Source organism: Bombus impatiens, unplaced genomic scaffold (assembly GCF_000188095.3).
Source record: "Bombus impatiens unplaced genomic scaffold, BIMP_2.2 scf_0010, whole genome shotgun sequence".
NCBI classification, from domain to species: Eukaryota; Metazoa; Arthropoda; class Insecta; order Hymenoptera; family Apidae; genus Bombus; species Bombus impatiens.
The window spans coordinates 280,977-294,801 of NT_176429.1; the positions used below are offsets into that span (position 1 = coordinate 280,977).

At 37.5% G+C, this 13,825-nt stretch overlaps 1 protein-coding gene across 4 annotated transcripts in view; it reads right to left on the bottom strand.

The window, feature by feature from the left end:
- Window positions 1-9,907: 9,907 nt before the first annotated feature.
- The window catches only part of LOC100745280, a 12,426-nt gene continuing 8,508 nt past the window's right edge, over window positions 9,908-13,825 (bottom strand). For 2 of the 4 annotated variants that reach the window (XM_012391111.3, XM_033321016.1), the window contains exons 7-8: window positions 13,554-13,820; window positions 9,908-10,186 (exon numbers count right to left, since the gene is read on the bottom strand). In XM_012391111.3, the coding sequence (XP_012246534.1) occupies window positions 13,667-13,820 (154 nt within the window). In that variant the 3' untranslated portion in view covers window positions 9,908-10,186; window positions 13,554-13,666. Of the gene's footprint in view, window positions 10,187-11,283; window positions 13,821-13,825 lie in introns of those variants that run through there. The other 2 variants (XM_033321047.1, XM_012391041.3) reach the window with 2 other exon arrangements.

The following is a 13,825-nucleotide window of genomic DNA, read 5'->3' on the forward strand; positions in this document are numbered from 1 at the left end:
GAAACGTCGCGGTGTTTATCTCCGACGGAACAAAACGGATCGTACGTAATTCGACGAAATAATATAAAACAGAAAAACGTTGTTATTTCCTCATAGAACGAAAGACGCTTTTCGGGCAATCTAATAGAAAATTCCACCTATTTACTCTTTTCGTTCGAACTTCATTCTTACCAGATAATAAATAGATTATCGTCGTCGGATTGACGGCGTTTCTGGTTGTTCCGGTTGAATTTCACTGCGAATACCATTTCGTCCTTAAAAGATATTTCATTCTGTAGCTTTTGAGAATATTTTCTTACGCGCAATGAGATTAGACGAGACGGGGTTTATCTTTATTTGTCAGATTTTCTTCAACTTCGTTGTAAGACGCTTTAAGATTAGGACAACTAGGGAGAAAGATTTGTAATCGAAACGGAACGCGTAGGAAGAAATTTTCGTCAACGCCACTTTTAAGAATGTCCGTTAATTCCTGCATTTACGTGTTTTTGCCAAACGAGAAACGCTCCGTGATATTCTTTGGCGACTGAAATCGGTCGTTCTCATCATCCTGGCAAAATTTTTCACGACGCCGATGATGTAAAATCACGTTTAATTCAGTTTTCTGCTGGCAAAAACCAGAAGTTTTATGAACATGCAACTATGACACTTCCCGAAAGATGGCAAAAAATGATCGACGAAAACGAACAATACCTAATTGAATAAAGCTATGTTTCTAAGCAAAAATTTGCAATTTTGTTTATTTAAAATACGCAATCACTTAATTGCCAACCCTCGATGTCGCGTCAGTCGGTCATCGCGATTTAATTAACGTTACCGATCATCGCAACGGTCATTTACCATCGATAAAACATCGAATTTCTATGTTTTACCGTCTTAAAGAGTAACCCTGTTTCTCTACCCAGCTATTTATCTACCGAGATCTGGCGAAAAATCTCGATACCTGAACGTGTGTCTTGAAAAAGCGGACGAATCAGACTTTCGTTACGTAACGTAAAAATTGTTAAGGGTGTAACACGAAGTAAAGAACGATCGATGAGCACGTGGAAAGAGACAGCAGGTGTTGGATGAGCGTGGCCGATCAAACGGCTCGAATTGGCAGCGATTTCTCGACTGACGACTCACCACCCCCTTCTTGTTTCAGTCAATTTTAATAATATCAGCCCGTTCTGTACGCCTTCGTGCACGATGACTCGCACGATTTTACGACGGCTTTCAATTATCCGGGGAACCATACTCCCACGGGCCGCTGCCCTCGCGAAATATCGATCCTCGTGCTCTCGACTGCGTGGCTGCCGGAAGTGGGTGGAACGAGGAATTACGTTACGGAGGCGAGACTCGACGATAATCGTCGCTGCACTTTTCCAGATCGTACTTGCGCATCATAGAGGTAGAACAAATTTATTTAGAACAACGTGGAAGAAGTTTATCTGGTCGAATAAACCGCCAGCGTCTATACGAATTCTTATTTTTACAGACTCGATCGGACAGACGGAGTTGAAATAAAAATTTATTTCGTCCGATGTGAGTTACAATAAACACTGTGCTTTCCACGTTTCCTATATTTCCTATTGCGTTACGTTCGTTTGCCTTTGAATCGGCTACGAATTCATAAATGTCCGTAGTCGTCCAACATCTTTGGGACGAAGGAAGAACATCTGCGATAGATCTACGAACGCGACCGTTTTAAAGGAAAATTAAAACGGCCAGGGAATTCGTTGCAATCGTCGTTGTCCAACCGAGTGTATAGTTAAACCGCGTACACGCGATAAAGTGATTAGCGGTGAAAAAGAAAGTGCAGGATTATATGCCGGGAAGAAGAACGCTCCGAAGGGAGAAGTATCGTAAATGAAATGTTGTAGAAGCGAAAATAATACAGATCGACCCTGACCACACGTATTCGGCCGAGGTTACCATGTTGGTTCGCAGGTAATCGCCACGAGAACTCGCGCGGAAGATAAGTTTTACCGAATTCCGTCGCCATATAATAAAACGTTGGGAAAACCCGCGTGTCAGGTAGGAAGAAGAAACGGTTTTTTTTAAAGGGAAACGTGCGAGAGGAAACCTAAAATCCTACCATAAAACGATAATCGACTTACAACAGCGGTACTTTGGCTCAAACGTATTCCAAAGAGACGGTAGAAAAAGCGGGGTAGAAAGGGATGATAGTCCCAGATGTAGATTTTTTTCCTCTCCGTTGTTTTTCCTTTTCGTTTTTATCTTACTTTTGGAAAGACAGTAAACCGAACCAACTATCGAACGACTACCGTGCAAAGAGCTTAGTAGCAATTTTTATGATCGCATGGACGACAATTGGAATTGTTACAATTAACAGAGAATTTCGCTGATAAATTTTTCCACGAGACGTAGAGAATACGAAGAAACCATTGATATAGAATGTATAGTAAATCGCTGGAATTATCAGCGTGGTTCAAATCTCTGATTCGTAAATTTATTGAGAAATTTTCCACATTTACAATGCTTCAATTTGCGCAGAATGCTTTTGTTATATACCTTTTTAATTCTTTCGTACGAATTTCATGAATCGCGTTCCTAAGAAAAAACGCACCGCGCGAAGGGAAAAGCATCGAAACTGCAGCGAGAAAAGATTCGATTCGTAGCAACGGATCGTTTCATCGTAACGCATTTCTCCGTTTCTACCTAAGCTTCGATCGAAACAATGTTTTGCTATCATCACCTACACCGACGCTATCCATATATCGAGCCTTTTACTGTTTCAGACGATCTTCGTGGGAGGCTGTGCACCAAAGACAAACAACCATACACAAGAATAACATCTTTCGCGTTCCGCTAATCACAACACTTGGTGCTGCCTGTACACAGACGTAGAGACGACGATGGAAAAACATAGCGCGGTCGTCGTTCGAGCCGATGGAAAAAGTACCGCTTCTATCGGCGGGTTAATGAAGTGGCCTGTGCACGAGAATTGTTTTTGTTCAAAACATACGAACGTAATTACAGATAAAAATCCATACTATTTTAATTCTCATCTATTCTTCCCCCTTTTTTTTTCGGTAATCGAAATTCAATAGTTTACAGTTAATTCCATATACAGGTATAATTTTCGTAAGACCATTACCATTTGAATACGGCGATTTGCGAAATGAAACGATCATACGAATAATAAATTCACCAAACACAAATACCACAGTCCTACAGGAATTTTGTAATATCTTAACAAATAAACAGACAAATCATCCATCCGACAGTTTTCTTCGTGTACATTTTCTTTTATTAAAGTCTCAAGAATATACGTGTACATATGATTATGTATTAAAACAATCCATCCGAAAATGTGTGACACCGAACTATCTGATAATCATCCTCTTTGTGTATGTAGAACGCTTTGTGTATTTTCTAACTCGACGTATAAAACCGTGACGATAATTTAGCCACAGGTGAAGTATATACGTATAGAGGTGAAAAAATCGTGAGGGTTCTATTTAGTATCTTTAATGAAAAATTTTACGCGCTATCATTATCAGGCTATTCGGTTATTCTTAACGATTAGGGATATCGGTTATTCTTAACTTAAGTGTTAGGGGCATCCAGTAGAAAGGTCACTTTTAGTGCGAGATTACCCTCTGATCGGTTGTCCGATTAAAAAATACAATGGAAACCTGAGCGTTCGGCACGATCTTAATGGCACTTCGAGAATTGTTTGATCGAGTAATTACGGATGCGCAGTGCGTTTCGATCATGCACACGGTGTATAATACAGGCCACGATATAGCCAGGCTGTAAATTAATCCTTCGTCCGCAGTGTCCTTGAAACTGAAAGCGTTTCTTACGCGGAGAAATTGGAGGTGAGAAAAAAGAGAAATTCGTTTTCGACAATTAACATCGCGTCTAAACTTTTCCACGAAAAGAGTTACACGTTAGGAATTACATGGAAATTTATCGAGACTTAGATATTAAAGAAACATTAAATTCACTATGTATATTTTATTTTCGAATTCCGCGTAGTGAAACAGAAAATGATCGATGTTATTTCGTTTACAGATCGACGAGCTACAAATATATAGCGATCAATGTTAAAGCAAATTGAAAAATAAAATACAGATCGTAATATAAATATAAATTTGTATTTTGATGCATTACATGAAGGATGACGATGTTAAAAATGTTCTTGTACACGCTTAACCGAGCTTTTAGATTCTTATACGCATAGTTGTATTTTTCTGTCAACTTCACCGTCCTGACACTCGAAACGCGATCATTATAACTTTGCTATATCATGGCTCGTACTATCTGATTATACATTTGATGTAAACATCGTGATTACGTTGATTCGTGCGATCGTTAAGTACTCTATTTAGGTATACGTGAATTACAGTTACTATATATATATACAGGGTGGTTGGTAACCGGTGGTACAAGCGGACAGGGGGTGATTCTACGCGAAAAAAGAAGTCGAAAATATAGAATACAAATTTTTCGTTCGAGGCTTTGTTTTCGAGAAAATCGACTTTGAATTTTGGCTCGGTACGCGTGCACTTTATCGCGTCTCGTTATAACGGATCTCACTGTAGATCGTTGTCTCGATCGACGTTATTTTTGTAATTTTTTAAATTTTTATTTTATATTTTCGACTTCTTTTTTCGCGTAGAATCACCCCCTTTTCGCTTATATCACCAGTTACCAACCACCCTGTATATATATTTTTTATTTTTCTTTTTACTATGTATAAAGTAATTAGCAAATGAGATAGACCTCGTTTTTAGAAACTTGTACATTATATAAATTAGATTCGAAATTATCGTTATAAGTTAGAATCATAGCCGCGTGTCACTGAAACTTATTCCATGGGAATGAACATCTAAACATAGAACGGTAATAATAGTAAAATACTGATATAATAGTAGTATGGTTGAAACATCTTGAATAAAATTACTTGTATCTATGTAATTGCTGCTATCACAGGAAAAATATGATTTCTCAATGAAAATGCCAAATTTCGTGAAAATTTGATAAAAGTATAATATAAAATTTACAGATTTATTACAATTTCACAGATATTTACCAGGTCTATCTCTACTTGAATTACCCTACCACCCTCTGTAATCTATCTCTTCCCTTCTTTTTGTCGATTCGTTCATTGGAATTTTTTGTGTACTCATTAACAACGGGACAAGTATTGTGCTACGTAAATTCCAAATGAGAGTTTCTTAAAAATTAAATAACAAAACTTTTAGATATTTTCTATATACCTATACATAAATATACAGGCTGACCCACGAATTGGTCGCCACGATTTTTCAAACACTACCGATTAGCTGACAAGAAAGTTAATCAGCTTTAAATCGGCTTCGAAGTTTCTTATATCGCGGTTTGTAGCCGATTGAAAACCGATCAACCTTCGTTCGAAACATTTTCGCGTCATTTTTACTGAAAATGGTGGAAATATCGTGCACCACCCTGTATATATTTTGTATGAGAAATATTTGTATTATTTTAACGATATTTTGAATTACAGAGAGCCTCAATTGTGTCGAATCGTGGAACATATTTTTCTATAAATACATATACGTTTAAAATATCCTCGAAACGAGCGCGACAATAGACGCAATGCTCGGCAAAGAAATTCCTAAAAATGGAATGAAAATTACTGCATAAAAGAAAATAACAGAAAAGAAAATAATAACAAACGATACTCTGAAATTACCGAGCGAATACTATAAAAGAGAGTAAAACAGCGTTTGCTGAAAGAAAAATTGTTCATCGAGAAGGTGCAATTGAAATGGGAATTTCGTCGGGAAAAACAGCCATCGATTACCGTGAATCGAATTCGTGCGAATTTGAATAAAAGATCGACTGTGAATTCCCGCCATTTTAATCTGATTAAATTTCGCGTATCGATAAGTTTGCGCAAACTAAATCGGTAACAATTCATGCAATACACACACGCAGAGAAAGAAAATAAAAGATATTGATCACTCGTGTTGCTATTGGTTAATGCTAGATACATTCATAATGATCAATTGTTTCCCATTCAAACATCACACGCTATCGTCGTTAAATACGTAAATCGGTTTGCGACATTGCAAATTGTTCTACGATTCGTCAAATCGCACGGATTTCTGTCTTACGAATCTAATTGCAAGAGCTATAGTCTTTACATGTTCCGATCGAATTGGTAAATCTATTTACGAAAATAGAACACGCTATTGCAAGTTCGAGTGATCCGAGTTCAATGCCTTAGACACGGAGGACCATACGCTGTCCACTCGAAAAGAGCAACGATCGATGATACAATTTATTTACAATATCGTGTTGCAAAAATGTGAATTAAAATGCTTAAAACAATTAGAAAATCGCTTATCCTTGTAATCTAACAGAAAGAACCAGATAGCTGATATGAAAAAATTAGATATTTCTCGTCGAATTCCTAATTTGTTATGCGAAATTACGAAACAAATTGCGATAGGTACATTCTCGATAAAAAAAAAAGCAAATCGAATAATTCTATATCGCATTTTAATCCGAGCCTTCGTTTCTCTGATACGAACGATCAAAATTTCGGGGCGTAGCGCGAGAATATGTACGTTCTCTCGTTCGACTTCGATCACAGTTGCCTCGAAAACGAAAATTCAAACTGAAAGATGGTAAAGGACACTTCGATTGTTCCTTTTTCTATCAAAAATAAATTGACCGTGAAAATGATTAAAATATGGACTAATTTTCTAATTATTTTGAGCACTGAAATCGTTCAATTGTCACGGTTGGCTCATCGCAAACAACAGATTCTTCCATTTTTATATATATACGATATCGAAAAATAGAAAGTAAGTTTCATGAAATATCGATGATGAAAGTAATATCACTTCGTTTATGAAAATACTGCTTTTACGACGAGCTTCGGCCCTTAAACTACTTTACGTGCATAGTATGTGTATATATGTGTGTCGTAATATATTTGTTTAATGAGAAATAGATAACACGAGAGACAGAATCTCCGTAGATCGTAATATAAGTCGTTAATTGATTAATTTATAGCTATTAACTGCCGTTTACTAGAAGAACGCTAATTTCTAAGTAGACAGAGATTCAATCGCAGAAATCGTTCGCTTAATCCCTTTGCCGAGACAATACAAAATCAGGCGAGAGAAATTAAACGGGAAAAGTAGAAATTTTGTTTTGCCCATTAGTATCAATTTATATGTACTACCACATTGAAAAAAGTATAGACGACAATTAAAATCACAGCAAAGAGATTAATCGTTACGCGTTACTATGTACAATGCTGTATCTACATTGTTCATAAAAAAATATATATTTCCGCTATTACAAACTACCAATTCTCGAACGAGGCTTTCCCGAAAATTGCAGAATACCTGTACAAAAATTGGTAACACGATCTTTAATAACGTCCATACACGATGTGGAAATTCAACGAGAGAACATTGCGCGCTCTCTCTCTCTCTCTCTCTTGGGTTTCTGCAATCGAGATAATTTTGGCGAAACATCGACAAAAGCGAGAAAAAGACCAGCTTCGACAAATAACAACGAGCGAAGAATAATTAACATAATAATACTAGACATTCAACTTTCCCGGAAAATTGATAAAACTTCGTCAAATGGAGGGATCGATGTTCGAAGAATATAACAAAGATTCATTTTCAAACCTACGTTTCTCGCAGAACGACCGATCGTTCTAGTTCCAGCTACCATTCTGGATCATCGAGACACCTTTAGGAGGGAAAATTCCAAAAAATACTCGATGCACCGTTGATTCGATTGGAAACGGGAAAGAAATCAACGTATTAACACGATTACGTCAACTTTGCTCTTAGGACAAACACCAGCGTCGCTGATCTTCGATCCACGAACAGAACACGCAAGCTTATCGACCAGCATCCTCCATTGCGAAGGCTAATCAGCGAAAAATATAACTCAGCGAACGATCGCGCGATAGTTTCATCCCTCGCGATTCTAAAATCCATGCGTTTCGATGCAATCGACGATTTGAGAAAGAAATTGAGAATTTTTCTTTAAGTGGCTGAAGCTATGAAATACTTGGAAATTTGTAAATTGGAATATTTGCGTGCAAAACGGACATTTGTTAAGGCATCCGATACTTTGACATTACGTGATATCACTTTTACCGATTTTAATTAAAACAGAATTCTACTCTCAATTAGAATTTATTATTTTAACAATGTGATTTTGATTCGATTTTATCTTATTTTTAGTTCCTGATCTGGGAATAAATCGCGAGAGATAAGAGATACGCGCTTTTTCAGCGAAAACTCATTTAAATCGTTTAACGAATCTAGCAAACTTTCAGGCACGTTCAACGGTATAATAAAAATCTCGAGGAACCGTCTTCTAAAAAAATTGGGACGAATGAACGATCACAGGTAAGGTTGCGAATCAGTTTTATCAAACCTCGTTACTAACTCTCGAATAATCGACAGATTATCCTCGCGTAACCTTAAAACGTTAATGTCCGATGAAATTTATGACACGAAAAAAGTAGAAAAAGAGTTTAAGATTATAAATAAATCGAGATTTCTTTTCCCGGCGCTAACTGTATGTACAATATTACTTAATCCATAAAAAAAAAAGTTATTAAGCTTTGTAGAATTGCAGAAATTTTCGTCTTCTCCGTTCCATTGCAATCCACGTTCTTCGCAGTAACCAACGCAAAAGTTAGTCATTTGACGACGTTCAAACAAACGACGATCGTAGAAATCGCTCGTCACACATTATGTTTCTTATTATTGAAACAAAATTTCGTCGAGATCTTTCAAACTCGAGTAATTTTAATAGAGCAAACAAATTGATTTAAAAGAATTAACAAGCACTTATTTTCGCTCATCAAACAACTTCAAACTTATTCTAAAATATTTGTTACTTGTTTCAAAATCTTTTTTTAAAAACTATGGCCTAAGGCGACACAGATAGAGAGCTTGATCTTCTCGATCATCGTTCATGATTTTTGGCTCTTCTTCGTTTTCACGCAAAGTTTTGACAATTTTTGGAAGAGTTAATCTAATGTCGTGGACTTAACAATTTCAATTCTGTCATTCATTATGCTCCAATCGAAGGCGTTCACATTCGTCAAATTCGTGAACACTTTCGCACAATCGTTCAATTGCATCTGCAATACTCAAAAAATTCGATTCCAGAGATTATCAAGGAATCTAAATACTCTGTTGCCAATTTCTTCAATCTCCGATCGCTATAAACGTTCGCAAACTCTTCCAAACCATTCTAACGCTTCGAATATCCTCGTTTTCTACACCTTAACGTAAAATCTCCAGTACTCGAAAATGGATCATCGAAAAATCCAAATAATCTAATGCTACTTTTTTAAATCTCAAATTTCTACAAACCTTTCCAGAATCTTGCAAAACTATCGTTTCCCCTGGCATCCTCCTGTTTCTCAAATTTTAATTTTAAATTTCCAGTGCTTGGAAAATTATCGAGATTTCAAACACGTTACTACCAATTATCATAAACTTTTACAAACATTTCCACTCTGACGCGCCAAATCTTTTTAACTCTTCGGAGTTTCGTCTAGGAATTTCCGATACTCCATCCAAGATCATCATCGACCAGTTCATATACGAAATACTCTGACACACTTCCTTCCAATCTCCACTCATCGCAAACCTTTTCAAACCACTTCAGATTATCTCACACCCTGCAAACACATCAAATCACCCTGTTTCTTCGCTTAAACTCTAATCGAAAATTTCAAATATTCCGAAAAATTGCGATCTAAAGATCGGTAACAGGTCCGGACAGCTTAATACCATTCTCGATCATCGACAACCATTCAGGAACCTTCTCTCTGTACGCTGTTCCTCCTTGCTCGTCCACTTTACCATCGTCCTCTTCGTCCTTTCGCTGCCTTCCCTCCTGATTATTCTTCTCGTCTCCTTCCTCTTCGTCTTCCTCTTCATCCTCGGACGAGGACGAAGCGTTCCTCGAGCGTTTCACGTTCACCAAGCTCGGGATGGTTCCCCCTTGGTCGGCGGGATCGATCATCTTATTACGCAGAATGTCCAGCAGCTTCTCCCGTCTGACAAATCACGAGTCAATGAACGTTACATGCGTTCGTTCGCCTATCATCCACTACTCGGCCCAAAGAAATCTCTGTAATGCTCTCTTTAGAAGCGGCAAAAGCAACAGTGAGGTCAGCTGAAAGCCATGCTACCAGCTAGAAGAACAGAAAAAGAATACACACGACCAAAACCGGTCACTCGCGGTTTACCCTCGTCCATTGGCGTCTTGCGGGGTTGTCTTTGAGGTATGGAGGATTGTATAAAGTGTGGAATACGCTTGATATGCAAGGAATATATACACAAGGTGTTTGCAACGTGAAATTACTTTCTATCAGGATTTTTGAGCTGGATGGCGCTCGTTGATACAATCGATCAAAGACGTTCGTTTGTTAATTCGTTTTTGCTCGTTTCGAACGTTCAAATTTCCTAATTTAGAAAATTCCGCTTCGCATTGTGTTCGTCGGATAATTTCCACTGGATCGTTTGACGAACGTGGTTGGAAAAATCAACTCTGTTGCAATTAAAAACAGCTCGTTCGACGTCGGAATTTCTATCTATCGACTTTTGCGAAATATAATAGGAGAAATAATTATTTTATAGCACCGTAGAGGAATTATAAATTGGCGAACGTAAAATATTTGTAAAACGTTTAAATCCTGAGATCTCGAAATCCGTCAAACGTTAAGATCTAAAAATTGTTGACGAATTTTCCGCCATTCCTCTCGTGACGAAAACTGAATCGACAATGAAAAGACAAGATTATCTTCTCTCCGTACAAGATAAATATGAGCCAAAGCAAATCACTCGTATCACCAATATCGAACGAACAGTTGATTTTTCAATCTTCTGTTCGCCAAACAGTCTCAACAGCGAACAGAGTGCCATCCAGCCTACAAGTCCTGAATGACTTTTCGCAAAAGATACTTCTCGCATGGTAAATAGACACTACATTATACATAAAAATAATAAGGGAAATTCGGAATATATGTATTAAGAAGTTCCTTTGGAATTTAGCAGGATCGTTCCTTGTCGGTGGCGTTAAACGCGTTTGCCAGCGACAAACAGCCGGCCTCTGGAACTGTTTAAACAACGAATTAATTTGTTGTTTGCCGTTGTTGACGGGGATTCTACGGCGGCTGTTTGCCGTGGAAATTGTAGAAGAAAGAAAATATCAATTTTGTGCGCGTTCGCGCAAACACACACACACACGTACACGCAACGCGAGCGCCGGCTTGAAAACATTAAATTAATATAATATTTGATCATTTATTAAATTGCCGCGTACAAACTCGATGCAACGAAACAGAGAATTGCAGAGGAATATCGAGAGAGGGGAAGAAAAAAGAGAAAGAATGGGTAAGAGGAAGAGAAAAATGGAGAAACGTGTATCGGTGGCGGTCGTTATTTCCACCGAACGAACAGATCGAAAGATAAAAATTGACTTTGCTTGTTTAAACTGTACACACCGGGACTTTTATGATGTTTGAGCGAAACGACGGGGATGCAACGAGTATAATCGATAATGATACGTTGATTCTTTCGATCTCGTCCTCGACCATCGATGAAAACCATTATTTTTCCTCCCTTTTTTTTCCTTTTTTTTTTTTTATTTTATTTTTCTATTTTCGTTCCTGGAAGGGAAGTTGCGTAACGTCGAAAATATCGACGCTCGAAAACGTGGTTAACATGTTTGGGGATATCGTCGGAACTTTTTAACTGGCACTGTTCAATAGGTCGAAATGCGTATTATACTCTTGCTATTTAGTCAGTCTTAACCCTGTTACGATCCTTCAATTTTTATGTATATTTATGTTCCAGTCTCACTCTCGTTTTGGCAAGCAGAAAAGCTTGCCGTAGTTTAAGAACAAATTTCAGCGTAGAATCGAAACGAAAAATCGCACGTCTCGACAAACATTTTCTGATATTTTTCGCAAATTGAAAATTATTGAAGGAATCGCGAACGATACCGATATGCCCATTTCATGTTCGTCTTTCTCCTCTCTAAGAGAATATTTTAGCATCTTTAATATCTGTCCGATGCATTCCAATTTTTTTTTTTTTTTTAATAAAATACTAATTACATTGCGCGACAATCATTAGAAACTTATTAGATTCAAAATGAAATATATAACATAATTATATAATTATTTCCGTAACATGTAAAGATATTAAAATTATTACGTAGCAGGGTCAATCGTCTCGAACTTACGTCTAAAAAAAAAGCGTATTTAGTTGAGGATATTACTTAAGATAATATTTATGATATCGATATAAAAACGTAAGAGATTCTTAAAATCACTTTTACAAAAATTCTATAAGAATATCAAACCTTCCCTGTATACCTGATGCCGACGATGTTTAAGTTGATTTAAGAATGATTGATCCAAATTAAGAAAAATCGAACCAGTTGAAAAGTTCAAGGGGAATTAAACTAAAAATATGATACAGGCTTGGAAAACAATGTACACTCGGTATTGAAAATGATAAAACGCATGCTAGACAAGCTGCAAAAGCCATGCCAACGTGGTAATTGACGCTATTTAAATGTACACAGGCTTATCGTATAATTAATTACAGCTACAAAGCGAAAGTGAAAGAATCAGCAAACTCTAAAACCATTTTTCCAACATCTCTTTTTCGCGAATTTCTCAACCGTAGATTTTAACGTCGATGTAATATTGGAAATATATTCGTTTCTTTCATTTTCACTTGGAACACATCGAAACTGTACAATACGTAAGTAGAAGAAGAGTACAGAAAAGCGAAGATCGTGAAGATACAAAAATGGATAAATAACTTTACGCGAATCATTAAACAGAGACAGATTTCTTTGAAAATACAAAACGATCGAACTCTTCTCGTACTTCGAACAAAAGCCATCGAGGAAAACACACGATTATTAACATTTTCGAACGATCTTGAGCTTGGTTGCAGGTTTCAGGTCCTGGTATATCGCTTCGTTTATATTAGAAATGACACTAAATACTTTAGGAGCGTCTCTTATACAACTAAAAAGACACGATAACAATACAAGAAAAGGCAACAAAGTACTAGAAATAATGGTGTAGAATGTTTCGTCCAACTATAAAACAATCATTTTATACAATTAGTCCGTAAACATCATAACAGATATATTCTTAAAAGCTAAAACAAGAACCCTTAAAAGGTCCAAGTAACTAAATAAACAATTGACGAAATCATCGAAATACCACGATAAAAACCTACGATATACATCTTGATAAAATACTTCTTTAAAATCGATATTTTTCTTCTTAATCTTTCTTCTTAATCGACGCTTGTTCATAAACTAGAGCATACGCTCAAAATACCTAAAATATTGACTCGAAGGTACCTCCGTTTAAATATTCCGTAAACACAGCGAACCAAGCGAAAGGTCGTTCGTCGAGCCCGAAGGAATAGCGCGAAGCGTGTCCACGAAGAAAAAGGAAGAAAGACAGAAAAAGTCTCTATACGGAAACAGACAGACAGAGAGAAAAAGGAGTGGTACAACGATAGACCTACGTGCTATTCGACATGTACATAGTAGTAGCCTCTAGCAAGCCCTTGAAGCCCCCCTCGCTCAACGGCGACCGTTGGTTCGCGTTTGGTTCGCAGGGGCCCCGCGCGTACGTAGCCTAAATGTAGGCGGTGGTGTAGGTAGCGCGTGAAGGTGCTGTCAGGACTCTGGAGGTCAGGATTCCCGTCGAGCAGAGATCTTTCGGCACGAAGGAGCCACCACCGACTACGGTCACTTCCGGGATCTCGGTGATGGCTCGGCTCGTTTCGTCGCCGTC